This window comes from Rosa rugosa, chromosome 3 (assembly GCF_958449725.1).
Source record: "Rosa rugosa chromosome 3, drRosRugo1.1, whole genome shotgun sequence".
In the NCBI taxonomy this organism is placed as follows: Eukaryota; Viridiplantae; Streptophyta; class Magnoliopsida; order Rosales; family Rosaceae; genus Rosa; species Rosa rugosa.
The window spans coordinates 1,233,434-1,256,512 of record NC_084822.1 but is presented as its reverse complement, the minus strand read 5'-3'; the positions used below and the strand labels follow the sequence as shown (position 1 = coordinate 1,256,512).

Genomic DNA, 23,079 nt, shown 5'->3' with positions numbered 1-23,079 from the left:
ATGTATGTCATGTGTCTCTATGTGTTAATGCAAGTACCGACGAGACACAAATTGAGGAATATAAGGAATATGATCCTGAAGCCGTGTGGAAGATGTTAGATGATGAAATGTTTTTAAGAAAGAACATTACTGATTAACTTCGTCATTTATTAAGTTGGAGAAAAAATGTGTTTGGACAAAAAATGTGGGCTCCTTTTGTTTAGGGCAATTCGTTTAATTTGCTTAAATATCGATCCGTTCAAGAATGTCTACTATTTCTTTTCTTTTTCCTCCTAGTCTTGGTTACTTAGTTACCTCTCATTGTAATACTTAATCGGTATCCATAAAATGGTTGTTGTCGTTCTTTTAAAAAGAAAAAAAAATTTGTCATAACGAAACTTTTGATATCATATGAAAAAAGTTATGAGTATTAATGTATATAGTTATCTCAATAATTGTTTAATATTTTATATTATAAATAACATTCACCCATCAGGATGGAATGCAATGCTAACTTAGGCATCAAACTTGGAGATGAGTTAAAAAAAAAGAACAACAAGTGTTCGTTGACTGATTATGATGAAGTTTAAACCGTTTCATATGATGATTTGTATGTCCAAAAAGTTGACATTATGGATGACTTGGAATCATATATGTTTGCACAACAAAAGACAAGTTAATACATACTCTGGATATATATAATGGTTAAACATAGAAGAATTGTTTACATTGTTTGGAAGAGTTTTCGATAGATTGAATCTCTCATTTTTCTTTGCTCATTTTTTTGTTTTCTTTGAATGCAGATATCAATTTTTGTTCTATAGGCTATGTACATCCATCAATTTCAGATTTTTAGGTGACGAAAGTCATTGCACTTTGATTCGCCTATTCTTTTGACACATCAAAGATTTAAAGGGAATATACTGCATAGGAGATTCGTTTAGTTGCCCTAAAGAGCTATAAGCACTTTCTGAGATATCTCCAGATTGGAGGAAGAAAATTACATCAACAAGGGGAGATTTCTTACTTTCTTCGCCTTGTGTTCGTCTCTAAATAAGATGCTGAAAAAACATTCATGTATGTGAAGAATCATCCTTCTCATGGTAAAGCCAATAATTTTAAAATTCTATCACAATTTCCATATCAAGTGAACTTGGATAACATGGAAATGTTTGTGAATAAGGCCTCAAAGCAGTTGTTGAACTTTATCCTCCAAAATTCTACAATGATGATGGATTGCAGTTGGTAGTGCTTATTATTGTGAACTTCTTTTGGCCACTTGTTGAAATGTTTTTATGGTGAACTCCTTTAGTCACTAATTGGGGCGCTTGTTATGGTGAACTCTATTTGAGTCATGTCGTGTTATTAGCTTCATATAAGTTTTGGTAATGAAAGTATAACTCAATATGATGGATCTAGTTTTTGAAAGCTTAATACTTGAAATGGTTAATTAAATTCTCGAATTCTTAAATTTTTTTTTTTTTTAGTATTTGACAACAAAAAAAATCAACAATTTAAAAGAGCTAAGCTTGACAAGTTCAATGTCAAACATTGGAACAAAGGTGGAGAATATGCTAAGTGAAGCGGTTCCAAACCTTAACTACTTAAGTAGCAGTCTTTGCTTTCGATTGGTTTCATAAGGGGGCTGTTCAATACAAACTATCCTGCGTTGTCTTAGATTGAACGACAATACGTTCAATCCCTAGATTTCTTTAGTCTTTAACTACCCTATTCGTGAATGTTATATACTTGTAATTGACCACTATGACTAGTTTAGGGGTTTGAAGTATGTAGAACTCTAGCAATTATGCTTTCCCAATTGAAAACTACCACTTTGTGTGAGTTGCTCCTGTTTCATGATTTAATTGGAGGTTCCAAGTCCAATTGAAGTTGGAGTTCTTCACTTCTTCATGCCTTGGGGACCTCAATGTACCCAATGCTTACAACACCATTTGAAATTCTTGTTCATGAACATCAGATATTATAGACAAGCAATATGCTTATTTATAAATCGGAATTGAAGCTTCATAGAATTGCATAGTGGCAATTCCAATTGTGTTGGGGTACCTATAGTTCATGAGAGAATTAGCTGGGGAAGGCTAGCGAACTAGTTTTTTTTTTTTTTTTTTTTTTTTTTTTTCCGTCTCTAATAAAATAATTCAAGAAATTGTTTTCTTAAATTAGTATTGATAAACAAAAGTGTTATATTTCTCAAAAAAAAAAAAAAAAAAAAAAAAACCAAAACAAAAGTGTTAAGGTGGCTTCTGCCATATTTGGGAAAATATTTTGGTACATGTAACACTACTCATTCCACATTGTTTGTATCAGAAATTTACCTTACGATTTTTAGGACTACCAATTAAGAATACTTGCAGAGTTAAAAACATGTGTTCATCAAGACTCACTACCTAGCTTCTTGAAGGCAATAACATAATTAATGCCGTCTTTTGCTGAGTCAAGAGCCACATAATCAACTAATAATTATCTTTTGCTAACCATAGATTCCAAATCCTATCTGTCAAATGGAATTAGCAAACAAGCTAGTTTAGTGTTTTGCATATGCCTTTACCAAGTCAAACAATATTCAATTTCCGTTTGGGGCAAGTCGCAGTCTAGGAATGCAGAAGCAAACAACGATTTCTCCAAGTCATCACATTAAGTTTTGGACCTTTCTACCAAGTATTTAGTTACAATGTGATCTTTGACTCTTTCTTCGGCATTGAAAGTTTCAAAACCCCCACCTGAAGTTTTGTCACGTTCATTGTCCCAATCGCTTAGATGGAGTCTGCCCCTTTGACCCGTTAATCATTATGATCATCACCGAATTCTGGTTTCCTTTAAAAGGTTTAACCCCAAACATTCATTGTCTGAAAGCCAAGACTTTTCTTCTTTGATCAATAAAATTCATCTCATGCAATACTAGTACACACAAAGTTTTCCAGGAAGCAGATTAAAGAACAGTGAGCAAGTTAGCTATCTTCAGCACACAAAGTTTTACGAGAATGGTAGACTTATTATTACAAGTTCTTCTATGGAGTTTCTATCTCCTCTCTCTTGTTCTACACCTTTTTGAAGACCTGAAAAAATTAGCCTTTTCCATAGCTCTAACTCTCAACTCTTCTCCTTCAGCATCTACTTTGTCACGGTATCTCTCTTGGGTTGGGTCTCTTTTTGCGAGAATTCAGAGCATTTACCATCACACCCAAGGCCAGATCAGGTCGAATGTAAAAAGGTGGGTTTTTGAGCAGCATGGTGAAGAAAACTATGAAGCAAAGAATTTGGCACATATCATAAGCTGCCAAGACAGTAACAGTAAGATGAAAGAAAAGAATGAAGATAAAAAAGGTATGCATGAAATACTGCATAGTTCACAAAAGAAGTCTGGTCTTTCGGGTAATAGAGGGAGTGCTATCAATAGTAAGTTGCGAATGAGGCCTGCGAAGCTGTTTGTGCCGGATTTTTGTCCAAGGCAGGAGTTCATTGAAATGGGACTAAAGAAGTTGAAAGAGGACAAAAAGGAATTTGAGGTGGAAGGGAGGGATTTCTGCTTGGCAAGTAAGAAAGGTGCTAGAAGGGAGTTCATGGAAGATGGGCACAGAGAAATGGTTGATATAATGGGAGATCCCAAGCAGGTAAATAACCATATAGCTAGTGTGTTTCAGTAACTGGTTATATAATCTCTTTGATCTCTTAAATTGGGATAATATATGGCAATAAAATTTTGGTAAAGCCTAAGACACCAAGGTAGTGCTCAGCTTTATAATAGTCGATCCTAGCTAGAGATGTCGATGTAATACTTCTTGTTCATTGCACATGCAGGCATTTTTTGCTGTGATCGATGGGCACGGAGGTTGTGCAGCTGCTGATTATGTAGCTGAAAATTTAGGGAAGAACATTATGAAAGAGCTTGAACATGTTGGAGAGGATCAAGAACATGAATTGCAGCAGGCTATTCGCCAAGGCTACTCAGTCACAGACAAGGGCTTCCTTAGTCAGGTAACCAAACAAATTTTAATATGTTATCTTTTATTCTTTTGGACCAATTCAATGAATTCATGCATCTTTGAATCATTATACTCAACCTTCTGTAAATTAAGTATTTTCAAGATTGGTATGCACCCTCTGTGTTTAGCTCTTAATTAACAATTCATTGTCCATCTTTAATAAATTTAATAATTTCAAGTGAATTGTTATATGTTAGGAAATTGTTATGTAAATTAATTCTCTGATCTTTTACAGGGTGTGAGCAGTGGAGCATGTGCAGCCAGTGTGGTGTTGAAGGATGGAGTGCTACATGTAGCGAATGTAGGAGATTGTAGAGTAGTTTTGAGTAACAAAGGAGTAGCAGATGTATTAACAAAAGACCACCGTTTGAGTAGTGAAGATGAGCGTCTCCGAATCGAAAACACTGTAAGTACTAATCTCCATTGACTAGCTAGAATCATTTCTTTTGATATCTAGACACAGATTGATTAAAACAAATATGGATGTGGATGTATAGGGTGGCTTTGTGCAACATTGCCGCAACGGAGTTTGGAGACTTCAAGGCTCACTTGCAGTTTCTAGAGCAATTGGGGATCAACATCTGAAAGATTGGGTCATTTCCGAACCAGAAACTAAAACGATTCCTCTAACTTCAGATTGCGAGTTCTTGCTAATGGCTTCGGATGGCTTGTGGGACAAGGTAAGCAATGCAATAACGAGCTTGAATCCTCATGTTTATATTTTCTGTGCTAATGTTCGATCTGCTTTAATTTTTAATGAGTTTGAGAATAGACACGTTGATTGATTTATGTGCAGGTAGATGATCAAGAGGCAGTGAATGTGGTTTTAAAAGAGAAGGACTCACTGAAGTCTTGCAAGAAGCTTGTGTATATGTCTTCAAGCAGAGGGAGCATGGATGACATAACTGTTATGGTGATCAACCTTCGAAGCTTTTTGGCAGCTGATCATCTTCCGTGAATAACATCATGAGGTGTATATATGGTGGAGGGTAGAAGAACAGCAGATTTCAAATTGCATTGCAGAAGATGCAAATTTCAGATTTTCATACGATTGACGACTTGACGTCGGTTTTCCCTTTGCGTAGATGTGTGATTCTCATGAACGAATTAGAAAATGGCCGAAATCAAAATTTTGTACAACATTCTAGCCAAATTAATATATTCATTCATTAATTTGTTTTTGTCATTTCAGACGATAAAATCCACCTTAAGAGATGAATTCTTCCCAATTCTTATCCATTAATATAACGATTTGAGGATGTGTTACAGTGCTTAGCGCTTCGAAACTCAACTTTCTTTGCAACCGAGGTGCATGCTTTTTTGGTCAAATATGATGGAATATAGAAGGCACTAATTAATTGTCCAACAAAGCACTATGATTTTATTTTTATTTTTTAGTGTTATGTTATGAGTTAGTTTTGTTTTGTTTATATGGAGATGAAGTTGATGAAAGTATTCTAAAATTGATCAGTGATGGATGATTCATGTGATCATAATTCAAATACTCTTAGCTACGTTCTTTTTAGTTCATAACCTCCCCTGGCCTTGAACCATCTCCTTTCTTTTTTTTGTTGCATCTTCCAATCAAATTTTTGTGTTTTCTTTCAGATTTCTTATTTCTAATTAGTAATTACTAATAGGATTATATTTTAGGCTGATTCAACTGAGAGATGAAGAACACAGAAAACATAGCCGACTCTAATCTCGCTTTCAGTATACTTTTAAGCAATGGCAACGTTAGTTTGTATTGATTTTTGAGGTAAAAATGCTAAATGTTGCTCCAACTTGATATGAAGAAATAAGTTGATATAGTCAAGTGTTGAAATGCATCCCAATTTTGGAATTGGTTCCTGTTAAACAGTGATTTGTAAATGCTTGAATTTGATGAAACAGACAACCATGAATTTGAAGCACTTGGGTACGTAGTACTAATTAATTTCTCTCTTTGATCAATATTTTTTGGCAACTTATCTTTGATCATTGAGTACTTAATAAACTGTGAGAAGTTGGATATTGAATCCTGAAGAAACCTAGTATCATATATGTAACGGAATTTGCACTCAGAACCTTATATCAAGGCCGACCACCTTAATATAGATTCGTACACATGAAAGATTTTTTCAATTCATTGACTGTGTTTTGCTGAGGTTACATTTGAGAGGTAAAATAGACAAATTGGGTTCGGGTATTACCTCACATTGACCTTCAGGACCTTGGAGAGTTTGGCTCGAGGGAAGAGATGAGGAAGAGGGAGAAGTGTCTGGCAATCTTGCGCCTCCGTTTCTTTTTCTGCTCTTTCTTTTTCGTCTGTTTCTTTTCCTTCTTTTTCTGGCCGTACTTTTTCTTCTCTTTCTTTTCCAGTCACGTGTCTTTCTCTTTCTTCTTTTCCTTCTATTTCTTCTTTGTCTTTTTCTTCTGTTTCTTTACCCTCAGTCACGTTCCTTTCTCTTTCTTCTTTGTCCTTTTCTACTTTTCCTTCTCTTTCTTTTTCTTCAATTACGTTCCCTTCTCTTTCTTCTTTGTCCTTTTCTACTTTTCCTTCTCTTTCTTTTTCTTCAATTACGTTCCTTTTGTTGAAGGAATATCGATTTAGTGTGCCTTATCAAACTAGGAGTAGGAATAGGAGAGAAGGTTCTAGATTTCCCAATCCTACACGGATTGGTATTCCTTGTAACATTAGAACTAGTACTTTGTAATCCCTATATATAGGGCTCCTATTCTCAATAATAATACACACATCTCTCCCTACAATTCTCTCTCGAATCTATTTTACTTAAACACGTTATCAGCACGACTCTAGCCACAAAAACCGAAACCAACTATTCTGCCTACCTGCGTGCCTACTGCCCCAGCAGCCCCTAGCCCGAGCTAGCCAAGCCTTCGCTGCAGCCTGCTCCTTGCGCGCCCAGCGCTACGCGCCCCGTGCGTCTGCAGCCCCGCGTCGCTGCACTGCTGCTCCTGCAGCTCTGCCGCACATCTGCTGTCCCTGCAGCACCTACGCGCCCCTGCGCACGCATCCCTACTGCCCCTGCAGCACCAACGCACACCGACTGCACCTTTCCCTTTTCCTGTGCACGTCTGTCTGTTTGCAGGCTCCGAAACATCTAGTTCGGAACCTCGGATCAAAATCTTTTCTTCATCAAAGTTGTTCATCTCTGTCTCTTCCATCTGACCTCCGAATTTCAGCCTTATCGGAGTTATTTTGAGACCAGTACAACAATCAAAGTGAAAACTGTTCAGAAGAGAATTTGCTCCGAATTTCAACAAGCTTGACCTTATAAACATTCGCTGCACGCCTCTACTCGGATTGCTTCGCTCCATCACGCCTGCATCGACACGCGCGTGATCCAAATACAAGTAAGTATTCAAGAGTAAGTTTTGAAGTTCCTATAATTCAAATATTTCTTCTTTTCTCGGGGACTTGAAAACCTCCCTTCTTCTACATCCCACCTTTCTTATAATGTGGGTTCGATTCTTGAAAAGCGGAATCGTGGGGATTCACGCAATTAACGAACTAAGAGCGTTCGTAAGACTTCGGACTAAGAGCGTCCGTAAGCATCGATTAACGACTTTATAAACATCATTGTTTCGGTCTAATCCAATTATTCTTGGAAATCGATTTCTTGGTAGCATAGCTCGGAAATCTTATTTATATTAGTTTTCGTGGAAGCATTGACTCCGAAACTAACTTGTCCTTGTTTCATCTTTCAAGATGTCAAACATGAACAAACTCGATTTTGTTCCATTGGATTATGCAGGCAAAATGTACTTAATTTGGGTCACTGATGTCGAGATCCACCTTATTGCCCGTGATTTATTGCATACAATCCAAGAGGTTTGTTCTATAGAAACAGCTCCAGACCCTCAAACTGAGAAAGATAATTCCAAGGCACTTGCCTTCATGAAACGTCACATGGATAGTGACCTACAGTTTGAGTTCATAAATGAGGATAGCGCCATAAAGCTTTGGCATGCGCTTCGCGAACGATATGGCAATGTTCGTGACCCCATACTTCCGAATACAGAAGCAGAATGGAAAGATGCGATCCAGGTTGAATTGGATTCACTAACAAAGAGACAGGTATTTGGGCCTATAACGCAGACACCCCCAGATGTAAAACCTGTTGGCCATAAATGGGTCTTTGTTAGAAAGCGTAATGAGAAAAATAAGGTGGTTAGATATAAAGCCCGCCTCGTGGCGCAAGGTTTCTCACAACGCCCTGGAATCGACTACGAGGAGACATATTCTCCCGTAATGGACGTTATAACGTTCCGCTACCTTGTCAGTTTGGTAGTTTCCGAAAAACTTGACATGCAGCTTATAGATGTGGTTACAGCATATCTCTATGGGGATCTAGATTCAGATATATATATGAAGGTTCCAGATGGACTTCAATTACCCAAATCAAGTGGCTCTAAACCACGGAGCGCGTTTTCAATAAGATTAAAACGCTCACTATATGGATTAAAACAATCCGGACAGATGTGGTATAACCGTCTAAGTGACTACTTGATTGGGAAGGGATATATTAACAATGAAATATGCCCATGTGTGTTCATTAAGAGAACAAGTTCCGGATTTGCAATCGTAGCAGTTTATGTCGATGACATGAACTTAATTGGAACTCTAGATGAGTTGAAGGAAACTGCTAATTACTTGAAATCCGAATTTGAGATGAAAGATCTTGGAAAAACACGGTTTTGTCTCGGTTTAGAACTCGAGCACCGTAGTGATGGGATTTTTGATCCATCAGTCTGCATATACTCAGAAAATTCTAAGGCACTTTAATGAAGATAAAGCGAAGCCTGCGAGTACTCCCATGATCGGTCGTAGTCTTGAGCCCGGAAAAGATCCGTTTCGTCCAAGGGATGAGGACGAAGAACCATTAGAGGCCGAAGTGCCCTATTTGAGTGCAATAGGCGCATTATTGTACTTAGCTCAATGCACAAGACCGGATATCTCATTCGCAGTGAACTTGTTAGCTCGACATAGCTCTGCGCCAACACGCCGCCATTGGATTGGTGTAAAGAACATCTTTCGATACCTAAGAGGTACGATTGATATGGGCCTATTTTATCCCTACAGAGAGAAGAGGAATGACGGAAGAATGGGATCGGACCCCATTAGGCATGGAGCCGCCGTCCATAACATGACCGTCAGCCATGTTGTCACCGCCAGCGCCGCCGCCGCCCATGGTGGCCGGCCTCACCCTATTCCCCTCCATCAAAACGACAATGATGTTTTGATGGGATTTGCTGATGCAGGGTACCTCTCTGACCCTCACAAATGTCACTCCCAAACAGGTTATGTCTTTACCATGGGAAGCACTGCGATATCTTGGAGGTCTACGAAACAGACCCTTGTTGCTACTTCCTCGAATCATGCAGAGATTATTGCTCTACATGAAGCCGTTCGTGAATGTATATGGCTAAGGTCTGTGATTCGACATATTCAAGGAAGTTGTGGTTTGAAGTCTACCACGGATGAACCTACATGCATTTATGAGGATAATGCAACTTGTATTGAGCAAATGAAGTTAGGTTTCATCAAGGGCGACAACACCAAGCACATATTGCCTAAGTTCTTTTATAATCAGCAACAACAATCACTTCTAAAGATTGAAGTGAATCAAATCCGATCAGAGGATAATGTAGCGGACCTATTCACTAAGTCGTTACCTAAATCCACTTTCGAGAAACATGTAAAGAGCATCGGATTGAGAAAGTTATCCGAACTCCCACGATTATAGTAATCAGGGGGAGATATCGACATTAGGGGGAGTTATGATGTCTACATGTTCGATCTCGAAGAGTGAAGGACGTGTTGTGCTCTTTTTGTCCTTCGACCAGGGTTATTTTTATCCCACAGGGTTTTTGTTACCTGGCAAGGTTTTTAACGAGGCAACGGATGAAGCGTCACCACCAAGTTTGAAGCAGCACAAGGGGGAGTGTTGAAGGAATATCGATTTAGTGTGCCTTATCAAACTAGGAGTAGGAATAGGAGAGAAGGTTCTAGATTTCCCAATCCTACACGGATTGGTATTCCTTGTAACATTAGAACTAGTACTTTGTAATCCCTATATATAGGGCTCCTATTCTCAATAATAATACACACATCTCTCCCTACAATTCTCTCTCGAATCTATTTTACTTAAACACCTTTCTCCTTCTTCTCTTACTTTTTCTTCTTTGTATTCTCTTTCTTTCTCTTCTTTTTCGTCCGTTGTGTCACCTTCTTTGTTTTTTCTTTCTTCTGTCTTTTCCATCGATCTCTTTGTCCCTTGTACTGCTGCCACTGCCACTTAACGTCTCTTCAAAATAACCATATTGCTCCCCCTGAAGAGAAGGGTGTGTGACAGAAAAATAGCAGGCGTCCTCGAAAAATGTGACATCCATTGTCACATAAAATTTTTTGGTAGGAGGATGAAAACACTTGTACCCCTTCTGATGGGTCCCAAACCCAACAAAAACACACTTCAAGGCACGAGGTTCTAACTTCGAGCGTTGGTTTTTAGGAATATGAACAAAAGCAACGCACCCAAAGACTCGAGCAGGAAGATTATGAAAAGAAGGAAGAGATACATGGGATGAGAGGACCTCAAGTGGAATCTGATTTTGGAGAACACTAGACGACATCCTATTGATAAGATGAGAGGCAGTGAGAACTGCTTCTCCCCATAAGTACTTGGGCATATTTGCACTAAAGAGAATCGAACGAGCAACTTCAAGAAGGTGATGATTCTTACGCTCAGAAACACCATTCTGTTCTGGGGTTTGAGGACATGTGGTCTGATGTATGATACCATGTGTACAAAGATACTCTTGGAACTCATTGCTCATATATTCCCCCCCCCCCCATTGTCAGACCGAAAGAGTTTGATATGACCATTGTACTGTGTATGAATCATATTTTGAAAATTTTTAAAAGCTGGAAACACAGCATCCTTGGACTTCAGCAAAGCAATCCAAGAAACACGAGTACAATCATCAATAAAAGACACAAAATAGCGCATACCAGAAGGAGTAGGCTCCCGTGAGGGTCCCCATAAATCGGAATGAATCAATTCAAAAGGTACAAGACTTTTATTTGAAATACTCAAAGGGTAGCTAACTCGATGGCTTTTGGCCATAACACAAGTTTCACACTTAAAAGATGACTCTGAAATTCCCAGAAACAAAGAGGGCATAGACTTTCTCATATTACTAAAGGAAGGATGACCAAGATGACGATGCCACAACCACACTTCATTCAATCGCTGCTCAGAACTCGAAATCAAAGCTACTGGGGCCTTCTTCCCTGGTGTTATCCCCGCATACATCCGATCCAGATGAAATAACCTCCCCCTCAAATCTCCTCGGCCAATTATCTCCCTTGTCTGAAGATCCTGAAAAACCACATACATGGGAAAAAAGGTCACAGAGCACTGAGATTCAGTATTTAATTGAGGAACAGAGATTAAGTGATGTGACAAATCAGGAACATATAACACATTCCTAAGCTCTAAGTTTGGTGCGACTCTAACAGTTCCTATTCCTAATACGGGAAAGGCTTCACCATTAGCATTAGTTACTTTGGACACTGGTGGGATTGAGAGAGAGGTAAAGAATGATTTATTGTAAGTCATATGATCAGATGCACCAGAATCAATAATCCAAGTATCTTCCCCAACAAAGTCAGAGACAAATAAAGCCTTACCAAACTTACCTCTTCCAACAAAAGAGACTGAAGCATTACCAGGCTTCTGATCCGTTTCCTCCATACCCTGGTAGTCCGGGTTCTGAATTAAATTTGCAGCAGTGGTACGGCCCTGTTGGTTAGGTCCCGATTTATTCCAAGTATTTTGTTGATTTGGATACCCATTCAATCAATGACACTTAGTCCTCCAATGCCCATAATTCTTGCAAAAAGTACAGTACGGCTGTGTTCCTCCTTGAGAACTTGGTTGGGGTCGAAGTTGTTGAGGTGGTGGTACATATTTTGACGGTGAAGGCTTGGTTTGGACAGTGAGACTTGATAACTCCGAATGGATTGCTTTGGTGCTATCAAGTTGAGTCTCATCTTTGTGTATATATGCAAAGGCATCCTCAATGGTAGGTGGAGTTCCACGTCTGAGCAACTCACCCTTTGCACTAGCATGCTTGTCGTCGAGACCATGAAGGAAGATATGCAGCCTCATTAGATCATTCTCTTCATTGTGTAGCTTGATGTCATCAGCATTCTTCATCTTGTTGGGACGCCTTTGATCAATTTCCAGCCATAGACCTTTAAGGGCAGCATAGTATACTGCCACAGGCCGCCCATCCTGCCTCATCATGAACGCCTTGGTATGAAGCTCATGTATTTGAGCAAAATCCGAGTCATTTAGATACAATTGCTTCAAAGTACTCCAAATTTCTGCTGCAGTTTCACACCCAATAATTAATTGTACTACCTCATCCGTCATGGCTTTGTAGAGCACAGACATCACGACACCATTATGAGTTTCCCACTTTGCATAACCCACATCTTTTTCATCTGGTGTTTGAATCAATCCATTCACATATCCCATCTTGTCCAGACCGCAAAGATGAGCAGTCATCATCTTCCTCCAAGTACGATAATTCGTGCCATTCAGCTTGGCACCCCAAAATCCCCCTCCTGAGGATTCTTGATTCACAGATACCTCTACCTTCTGCACATCATAAGTCACAATCTGCTTGGAACTCTCTTCTCCACCCATGATACTTGAACTGCAACAATCTTCTCACTTTACACTGCGGAAGCAACGAACAATAAACCAAGACCAAAAATCTAAGATCGGATTCTTGGCTTTGATACCAAGTTAAAACTAAGAAACTCTAGAGAACAAGAAGCGTTAGAGGATGAATTCTCTCACACTTTCATTCAATACTCAGAGGAATATTTATACAACCATATACAACCCTAATTCTAGACTAACAAGGAAAGTAATCAAATCACAATTACAATCCTGATTCTATACAATTAGTATAATTCTATTCCTAATAGTAATCCTAAAATATCTATGACTCACAACAGTGTTCATCCTTTTTTTTTTTTTTTTGTCCTTAATGGAAGGAGAATTGTAATGTAAAGTCAATGATCAAATCCTTTGAAACCGGAAAACTACACTGGTTTTGAATATGGAATTAGGCCAAGCTTGGCCTTATAGTTGATGCAAGCAAAACTTTAGAGAGAACAGTTCATTTCTTGGTTTTGGGGGAGATGTATATATATCAATTAGTAGTAGGAAACACTTAATTTCTCAGTTTGTTCCGCTGCTTCTGTTATGTGTTTCCTGGAAAACTTATATCCGCATTGCCTAGGAGACTGGGGACCAGAAGATCACCTCTCCTGGTGGCATTTTTGAACTTGGTTTCTTCACACCAGGTAACTCTCAAGACTATTACATAGGCATGTGGTATAAAATTCTACCCAATCAAACAGTAGTTTGGGTGGCCAACAGAAACCAACTGTTTCTGATCCATTTTCTTCAGCATTGCAATTTGCAACTCTTCCAAAATGGAAACTTTAACTTCTTTGATAGGAATTGGTGGTCAGTTCAAGTATTTGTTGTCTGGGGGAAGGGCTACACAGAATGGACTTTGACCTGGATACCACCAATGGAACAATGTGAGGTTTATGCTTACGTGCCCAATGGTTCTCTGCAATCTCTGTTGCGCCAAAAGAGTTCCACCTATCTTAGATTGCAAAGCCAGATATCATATTGCAATAGGAACTACCAGAGGATTGGCTTACCTCCATGAGGAGTGTAGAGACTGCATCATTCACTGTGACATTAAGCCTGATAACAATTTTGTTGGATGCAGAACGAAGATGATTATAAAATCTTCGGAACTCAACTTTCTTCGCAATGGAAGTATACGCCTTCTTAGTCAAATATGATAGAATATAGAACACTTACGTCCAACAAAAACAAGATAGAAAGCACAAACTATGATTTTTATTCAATATTCAAACGTGAACACCAAGTCTAGAAAATCTAATCAAAAGATTATACTTATAAAGCATACAAAGTAAACTATATTTAACAACACAACACTAGACTAAACTTCGACGCCAAGTTTAAATTCTGTTATAAGGCTACGAAATTTGGGTTGTCATAATAAATAATAATATGAGTGTGGGGATGAGCCTCCCAGCTTGACTGGGTTCCAAACTTTTCAAAAAAAAAATTACGAAATGAGGGTGTCAAAAGTCAAAACAATAACGAAATGCCAAAAACCCTACCCGTGTAAGTCGCCCGGCCCGGCCCAATTTACATGTCCGCATGGAAAACTTGCCCTTTCTGACCTTAAAGTGAAGCAGTGAACGACTGCAGTCTCTTCTTCCATCACAAAAAAACCGGCAAAAACCTCTCTCTGAGCTCCAATGGCGGGCCTTGCAGTGATAAGAGTCGGAGGCAAAGGCTTATCTCTCTCCTCCTCCGCCGTCTACGCCGTCGCCAATGCCCTCGCTCACGTCACTATCGACTCTTCCGCCCTCGACAGACTCTCCTCCTCCTCCTCCGCCAATCTCAAGCCTTACCAGCTCGTCTCTCTCCTCCCTTCCTTCCCGTCCGTCCAAGAATCCAGAGCCTCCCTCGTTGTCCTCCTCGCCAAGCTCCTCTCCCTCAACATCCGTACGGTTCTCCCGGTTCGGATCGCCGCCGCCATAAATTCCGGCTCCACTCAAGACCTGGGGCTCGAAACCCTCGATTTGACCGAAGAGGAGGCTCTTGCGTTGGAGAAGCTCAAAGATTCGTCTGCTTTGTACGGCGTCTGTGCGCTTCTGGACCACCAATCGGCGGCTCTGTCCACGGTTTCGGACGCCGTCGCGGCGCTTTCTTGCGAGGCGTTGAAGGCCGACGTGGCGGGGTTTAATTCGGTCGACGCCGGGGACGGGTACGCCGCGAAGGAGGTGATCGGAGTTGCTAGTGATTTGAAGGTTTTGTTGAACGGGTCGAAGTTAGTCGGCAAGGTTGAGACTGAAGCTGTATCGGAGATTCCGAAAATTCACGCAAGTCTGAGAGTGCAAGTGAAATTGGTGCATGCTAAGACTAGGGAGGAGCTGAATTCTGGAGCCAAAGTAGGGAAAGGTGGTTCCCGGAGCGCCAGGTCGGAGAGGACGGCATTGTTGGCGTTGGCGGCGGCGCTGTTTGACTTGGGGGATTACAGTCTCCGGCGAGCGAAGTTGGATTTGGAGGCAGTGGGGAGTGAGAGTTTGTGTTTGAGATTGGTGGAGTTGTTTGGGAAGCAATGCCCTAGTGGTGAAAGCTTGAGAGGTGGGCTTAAGTTGGTTCAGGAGTTGGCTTTCGAAGAGGAAGAGAATTATGTTAAGTTTGCGCATGCAGTGAATGTGTTGATGGAGCTTGTATGGAAGATTGTGACTTGGGAGGCAATAGCAGTGTTTGTGGCGCTGGAGGGAGCAGAGTTGACTGGGAAGGGTCAAGGAGGTGAAGTGAATGGAGAAGTGAATGCGAAAACAGGGAAGAAGAGTGAGAAGAAGAAGAAGGCGGTTTTGGGGAAAGGGACAACTGTTATGGTACAGTTGATTAAAGATAAGCTGCAGGGTGAGGGAGGAAATGCTGTTGATAGTTCAGAGTTGTTGGAAAATTGGGTCAAGGAGCTTTTATTGTTTTTGGACCCGAAGAGCTCTGAGTTTGATGGGTTGTTGAACAAGGTGAAGGAGATAGTAGAAAGCAATGAAACTAGAAGACTCCCAAAGCTTCCAAAGGTAGTTGCATTACTGGAATCTTGCTTTCATTTGTATCTTGGATGCTTTTTCTCTAATCTATTTTTTTGTCATTGATGGTTTGGAGTAGAAATTGATGATTTTGTTTAGTAAGAGTATCTTCAATATGGAAAGGGCCTGTTGTTCATATCTTGGCAACTATGACATTATTCTTTGAGTGACAGAAATATCTCTTATGAAAGCAGGATCCTATCAATATGTTAGTAGATTCTCAAATAAGTTTGATCTAGCTACAACTTATAATAGTTGTCTATAGATTGTCCCAGGATACTTAGTAGTTCAGTTGCCTTTGCCAATTTTTTTTCTTTAATACTGGTTTTTGGATTGTAATGAATGGAGTTACTAGCACATGTTGACATATTATTCTGCATGGTAGGGTACTCGTGACTTTGCAAAAGAACAAATGACAATAAGAAAGAAAGCATTTTCGATAATAGAAGATGTTTTTGAGAGGCATGGTGCCACAGCTCTGGATACTCCAGTTTTTGAATTGAGAGACACTCTCATGGGCAAATATGGGGAAGACTCGAAATTGATTTATGATCTTGCTGACCAGGTAACTATCTGTATCTCATCTTTTCTCAATTCAATCGAAGACTTGAAGTCCTGCCAAGTTTTGCTTGTCATGCTTCATGTAAATGCAATGTGAAGTGGTGTGGAAACATAACATTCTAGATACTTTTTCTATATTTAGCCAAAGATTGTGCTGTTTGCACATCTGATGTGCTTTGTGTTTTATCTTGTTGACAGGGAGGAGAGCTTTCCTCACTGCGATATGATTTAACTGTTCCATTTGCTAGGTATGTTGCTATGAATGGTATCACATCCTTTAAAAGGTACCAAATAGCAAAGGTCTACAGAAGAGACAATCCCTCTAAGGGTAGATACCGTGAGTTCTACCAATGCGACTTTGATATTGCTGGCCAAAGTGAAAAAATGGGACCAGATTTTGAGGCTGTCTATGTGCTTACAGAACTTCTTGATGAGCTGAATATTGGAGACTACGAGGTAACTCTTTCTTTGGAGGCTGTCTCCTTTGAAGTGCATCATTTTGTACGAAGGTTTTTTGAGTTGAAGAACTGAATGGATGAATCATCCCACTGCTCCTTGTGGATATTAATTTTACATTGATAGGTCGTTGCTATTAGATATGGTTCATGTTAAGCCTATAAAGTTAATGTAAAGTTTTGAGTGGGAAATACATTAAAGCATGATTCATCATTGCAACTTAATGATATTATTTTATTCTGATAGCAGTAGAAAGAGTTGAAGCAAAGATTTTTTCTTGGTGCTATTTATATGGAAAAAAGATTTTATGTTTTTGATACCCCTCACCTTTCTGTTGAGACAGACTGCTATATAATGCAAGTCCTCACCTTGTAAGAGGTGCTGTGCCAATATAACAAGGTTACTTAATTTGATTTATAATTGTTGAAGTGCTTTCTAGACTAATTTACATACTTCATATGCCTAACTTTCTGGTTTAATTTTATTTTTATAATTGCCTGTTTCTTGCACAGGTTAAGTTAAATCACCGAAAGTTGTTGGATGGAATGTTGGAAATATGTGGAGTGCCTCCTGAAAAATTCAGAACTATTTGTTCTAGTATTGACAAGTTAGACAAGCAGTCATTCGAGCAAATAAAAAAAGAAATGGTAAAGTCTCAAAATCATATGTATTCCACATCATGTGCTTTGCTTATATGTTTATGTCTTGGTTTACGTGGTTCTTGGTTTCACATGAGCTTGCTTTGAGTTTTGTTTATCTGTTAGTGCTGTGCGTTTCTTTGTTTTTCATTTGTTGCCAATTTGCTGTGCTTTCTGTGTATTTGCTCTTTGCAAAGGTTGGCTGTCTTTAGTGATCAGAATGCTTTTCTTTCCTATAGATTGGTGTTTCATATTTCACAAGTATCACTCACTGAAACTTGATGTATTTTTTTCGTACTATTTATATTCGTAGCTGATATTTTAGATGAATTTTAATGGATGACATGACACCATTTGTTTCCCTAAAGATATTAAAAATATCAGGTCCTCTACCCTGCTATACGTAGGACCAGCAAGTATATATGGAGGATCTTCAACCTAGATAACTTAGCTTGCTGACCTCAAGTAGTTAGGGGGGAGGCTTAATGAAAATGGAGGATCACATGCCTAAAACATGAAAACATTTATGAATGCTTTCTGTGCAAACACCTCAGTTGTTTTCTAACAAATAGATAACATACAGCTTAGTTTTTTGTTGTATGTCTGCTTCTTCACGAGGAATTCCTGCCTAATTGGTAGTTTCCCGGTTATATCATCTACTCGATCAATTTGTAACCATGAAGTAGAATGTTTGGTCCTTTTTAATTAATTGTTGAGTATGGACACTGAAGGATATTGATTTTAGTCAATGGTAAACCATTCATCTATCAGAATTTCTCATTTACCTTAGAAACAGTTTAATTTCTTGATTAGCTCCCTTTTGTGTGCTTTTCTCCATATTCATCTTGTAGACCTATATTCTTCTTCAGTTTTATTGGTTAATTTAGGATGCCTAACTTGTTTCCTCTTATTTGGATCTCATGAGGTTTTATATTTGGTATATATGACTTTTTTTAGGTGGAGGAGAAGGGCTTAAGTGTTGAGACAGCCGACAGAATTGGCACTTTTGTGAAAGAGCGGGGACATCCTTTGGAATTGTTATCTAAGCTTAAACAGGAGGGCAGCGAGTTCTTGGAGAACAATTCATCTATAGATGCACTGAATGACCTGGAGATCTTGTTCAAATGTTTGGAAAAGTCACAGTGTATTGGAAAAGTGGTTTTTGACTTGAGTCTTGCAAGGGGTCTTGATTATTATACTGGAGTCATATATGAAGCTGTTTTCAAGGGTGGTGCGCAGGTAAAATTATGTATATGTCATTTGGAATTTCTTTGCATTCATTACCTGTATAATCTGTGTCATCTGACTCAAGTGGCTTGTGACATTTCATTAATCAATGTGATGTTGCCTTGTTTGCCAAGAAAAAACTGTGATGTTGCCTTCCAAAAGAATATTTGAGGACATTTAAAATAATAAAAGTAGGAATTGATTTAAATTTGAAAGCCAAGGCTACTGCCTTATCATCCTAATCCTAACCCTGCCATAACTGCAGTGGTTTGGGATCCCATTTCATGAGTTGTTGCAATTTACTTGGGATGGATACTGCTGTTCATCCACAATTTCCGTAGATATATTTGTATGTAGCGAAGTACCAAGTAATGCTCCATTCTTGAGAAAGATAAAGCAAGAACATTTTCCCCTTCCAATTATGTCCCTAACAGAGCAATAGCGCACTTCCCAACTTTTTAAAATTCAAATATATGGTACTAGTCATAATAAATATTCTTCTGTAATTTCTTTTTGGCATTGACTTTAGGTGTTTCAAGGATAATACAAATTTTTTATTTTGTCATCAGATGGGTTCCATTGCTGCTGGTGGACGATATGACAACCTTATAGGGATGTTCGGTACAAAGCAAGTTCCAGCAGTTGGTGTCAGCCTTGGAATTGAGCGAGTATTTGCTATAATGGAGCAGCTTCACAAAGACCAGAATCAGGTGACATTTTGCTTGTTTTTCTGTACTTGATGATTAATTTTCCGCTTATAGTTTGGATGAGTATATTGTTCGGTTATAATCCAATTGGTAGGGAGAACTCTTCTCTATTTAGAGGATCCCTTGATCAAATCCCTGTTCTCTCAAGGGGTAACTAATAAAAGATAAAAACTGAAATCAATTTTGAATTCGTTTGGCTATACATTCTTAGGGATGATTTCAACATGCCTCCTGAACCGTGGGTTGTCCTTGAACTTTAGAGCCTGTCATATTGGTCACTGAACATGTTTAGTTGATCCAAGTCCCAACATCTGGCAGAACTTTTATAGAATTAATGATAGTCATGCTACTTGCATGTGTCTACATGCTTGAGGATAAATTAGTCAATGAATTTGAGTGGCAGAAATAGGTATAAAAGTGGTGGTAGAGGTGGGTTAGGCTAGTGAATCATTAAATTACCCTTGGTTTACATTAAATTACCCTTGGTTTACTGGTTATGGGGCAAGTCAGATGACAATCTTTGTTTATTTATTTATCATTATTATTCTTATCTTTTCTTTTCTTTAAATCTCAACAAAGTTGGGATTTGGATCAACTAAACATAAATCCAAATTTCAAGGTCATAGTGTGTGGAATCGAGATAATTTTTTGTTAATCTAGCCATAGTATATGCTCTTGCCATCTGCCATTACTCTTGGCTAAATTTTATGCATAAACAGTTATGATTTGTTCATTGCACGATCTGTTCTTACACATGTATCTGTCTTTTTGGTACTTCTACAGACAACCCGGGCAACCAAGACTGAGGTCCTAGTGAGTATATTAGGGGATGATATAGGACTAGCAGCAGAGCTATCAGGTGAGTTGTGGAAGGGAAAAGTGCAAGCAGAATTCTTGGTCAATAAGAGAGTGACGAAGCACTTTGATCGAGCAAAGGATTCTAAGATTCCCTGGATGATAATTGTGGGTGAAAAAGAGCAGAATGAAGGGGTTGTTCGATTGAAGAACATTGCAGCTGGGGAAGAAGTCGTAATTCAGAGAAGTGATATTGTTGAAGAACTTAAGAAGCGGTTGAATGCATGATAGTTCCATTTGTGAATGTGCATAGAAGAACCTCGAGCCTGATTTCCGTTCTAAATTTTCTATGTTTATGTAGCCCTTTCTAAATCATTTTATAAGAACTTTTGGGTAGCAAAACAAGCATACCCCATTTTGTTAAAGATGTTAAAATACATTTTGTTAAAGGTGTTCAGATAGTGATTTATGTTGCTACCTGCTTGCCTAGATCTCTGGAGGTGATTTACGAAAGCATAAACTGGTCATTAAACAAGGAATCGGAGAATACCAACAATGTTTAATACATCAATGTTTATTAAGAATACAACACAGTAGTTTTCCTCTGGTGGTGACTGGTGGGTGGTGAGTATACCTCCCCTTTACCGAACTCAACTCAGATCTCTTAAACCAAGTCATCCTACTTCTCCATTGTCTCTAATTCCTCAACGTCTTCCTCATTTTCATTAAGCTTTCCGAGAATGGCAATGATTTCGTTTAACGGCAACGGAATCAACTTGTCAATCTTCTCCTTCAGGTTCATGTAATTGTCCGGGTCATGAACTCTCACATCTTCAAGAAGCCTACCAGAGTTTTGATCCAAGATAGCTTGGGCAACAGCTCTAATAGTAAGTTTGGCAGAACATGACTGCTCGCTCATATGCTTCCCTGTTTTGCAGTAAATCGCAAAGCATTCGCAATTGTTTTCGAGAAGGTTGTAATCACCAAAACCATCTTGGCTGTTGAGCAAGGCCGTGGCACGGCTTATAACTGCAGCAGGGTCATCACAGCTTCCGGTGCTGCAAGTTCCTGACCTCTTGAAGAGGAAATGGTGATAGGGGACTTCATAATCAAACCGATAAAGCTCGTAGCCTGAAAGAAAGCAATCAAGGCAAGATATGACTACTCCTCGATGAACTTTTCGGTCGAAACCACATTTTTTGCAAGCAGGCCTTCGTCTCAGTTTATTTGCTGGTTCCTCTTTTCTGGTTTTGGTGTAGTGGATCACCTTATCGGCCTCCACAAATATTCCTGAACATAAAGCATACCATAAACATATTAGACACACTACAAATGTATCAAACCAAACGTATATTTTGGCGAGTTAACTTTAGATGATTGAAACAGAGAAGCTACCATGGTGGGAGTATGACTTCCATTTTCTGAAGCTGTAGATGTGATCTCCTGGCTGGAGGTTGCTCCTATGAATCTTGTTTGAAATCAGTCCCATCTTTCTTTCTTTGTATCTCTCAAGATAGGTGCTTCTTTGGGACTAAACACCAAAATGTGAAGGCATATATGAGGGAGGCTCCATAATTTATAAATCTTGATCAGTGATCTAAAGTGAAATTGTGGTGGGGGTCTTGATTTTCTTTACTTTGAGTTAATTTCTAAGCACTTTTATTGGGAAAGTTAAACTTTTCTGTTTATGACTAATCAATAATGGATCATGGATTTGTACTCGAAAATGTTTTACTATACGATACTCGATCTAGCAATAAGTTCATTTTCATTGTTCCTTCTCTCGGTTTTTGATGCTTAATTATTTGAGATGAAAACAGTTGGTTAATTTGCTACCGGAGCTTAATTTAGTTTAAGAAGTTTTGAATTTGAAGCATCCAGCCTCCATTCATCCTTACTTTTTTTCTGTATACAATAAGAACAACTGAGGACAGTTATTAAAATCATGCTGTAGGACACAGTGAATAATATATGGTTACAAGGATAACCGAGTACACTTAATTATTAGAATCATTCAGGTAGTTGGTTGCATACTATCTTTATATTTATTAATTTTTGGACATTGATGTAGTTTATAGTTTATGGTTTATGGTTTATGGTTTATGGTTTATGGTTTATGGTTTAGGGTTTATTGTTGAGGGATGCAGTTGCTTGCATCAAATCATTAATTCAATATTGATGAAAAGCACACCTAGCTAGAGCCGCCTAGAGGAATAACTCAGGAGTAACTTGTATTGGAAAAAAGAAAAACTGATCAGCTAATGCTATTATTGCTATATAGGATCCTGACTCCAAACTATTTTAACTCTATAGGTCAGAAAAAAGCGTTCGGAGTTTTTTAACTCACTGTAGTCTCAACGACCTCCTCTACGTACCCTGTGATCTTTTTTATTAGCCTGATCACCATTTCAACTATCTCACAACACCAAGTGATGGTCATCTCCGAAAGTACCACTCCAACCAACAATCCACTTCCAAAACCCGACAATGCAAATTTCCAATTGCGAATTCAATTCCACTTAAGCTCGAGGGTGACAGTGGTGTTGGGGTCTTAGCATTTCCACATTTCGTTGGCAATGGTTTTCCACATCATCCCGGGTTTCCCTCAAATGAAGTCCTCTCGAAAGTACTAAATTGGCATCCTTGTGGTATGGAACCTGCGAGATCGTTGTAAGAAACGTTGAAATATACGAGGGTTGTGAGCTCTGCCAGTTATTGAGAAATCTCTCTAGAGAGGTCATTCTATGAAAGGTCCAATGCTTCAAGTAATGTCAAATTTCCCAAGAATGATGGGATGCTGCCACTAAGAATGTTGTTGGAAACATTAAGAAAGCGAAGTCCTTTCAAGTTCCCAATGAATACAGGAATCTTCCCTTCAAATTTGTTGCATGATAAATCAATGACCCCCATGTCTTGTTGAATCTTCTCGTAGTATCTTTCAACACCTTTATTTGTTATCATGATTGAGA

At 38.9% G+C, this 23,079-nt stretch overlaps 3 protein-coding genes and 1 non-coding gene across 5 annotated transcripts in view; 3 read left to right on the top strand and 1 right to left on the bottom strand.

The window, feature by feature from the left end:
* Positions 1-2,835: 2,835 nt before the first annotated feature.
* LOC133736023 (probable protein phosphatase 2C 32) lies at positions 2,836-5,243 on the top strand. Of its 2 annotated transcripts, XM_062163460.1 has the most exons (6): positions 2,845-2,984; positions 3,109-3,611; positions 3,799-3,975; positions 4,219-4,389; positions 4,481-4,663; positions 4,780-5,242. In XM_062163460.1, the coding sequence occupies exons 2-6, from the start codon at positions 3,297-3,299 to the stop codon at positions 4,939-4,941; spliced, it is 1,008 nt and encodes a 335-aa protein (XP_062019444.1). In that variant the 5' UTR covers positions 2,845-2,984; positions 3,109-3,296; the 3' UTR covers positions 4,942-5,242. The 2 variants fall into 2 exon arrangements, with proteins under 2 accessions (XP_062019443.1, XP_062019444.1); XM_062163459.1 differs by having other exon boundaries at positions 2,836-3,611; positions 4,780-5,243.
* Positions 5,244-5,418: 175 nt separating this feature from the next.
* LOC133741566 (small nucleolar RNA R32/R81/Z41) lies at positions 5,419-5,516 on the top strand. The gene has a single exon (XR_009862011.1). It is a non-coding gene; the product is annotated as a small nucleolar RNA R32/R81/Z41 (small nucleolar RNA).
* Positions 5,517-14,321: 8,805 nt separating this feature from the next.
* LOC133735826 (histidine--tRNA ligase, cytoplasmic) lies at positions 14,322-20,587 on the top strand. The gene is made up of 7 exons (XM_062163249.1): positions 14,322-15,717; positions 16,112-16,291; positions 16,486-16,743; positions 17,256-17,390; positions 18,339-18,620; positions 19,178-19,318; positions 20,099-20,587. Exons 1-7 carry the CDS (start codon positions 14,374-14,376, stop codon positions 20,396-20,398), a joined length of 2,640 nt encoding a protein of 879 aa, XP_062019233.1. The 5' UTR covers positions 14,322-14,373; the 3' UTR covers positions 20,399-20,587.
* Positions 20,588-20,614: 27 nt separating this feature from the next.
* The window catches only part of LOC133735827 (protein LEAD-SENSITIVE 1-like), a 4,141-nt gene continuing 1,676 nt past the window's right edge, over positions 20,615-23,079 (bottom strand). The window contains exons 2-3 of the mRNA XM_062163251.1: positions 21,506-21,641; positions 20,615-21,400 (exon numbers count right to left, since the gene is read on the bottom strand). Of these exons, the coding sequence (XP_062019235.1) occupies positions 20,790-21,400; positions 21,506-21,599 (705 nt within the window). The 5' untranslated portion in view covers positions 21,600-21,641 and the 3' untranslated portion in view covers positions 20,615-20,789. The remainder of the gene's footprint in view (positions 21,401-21,505; positions 21,642-23,079) is intronic.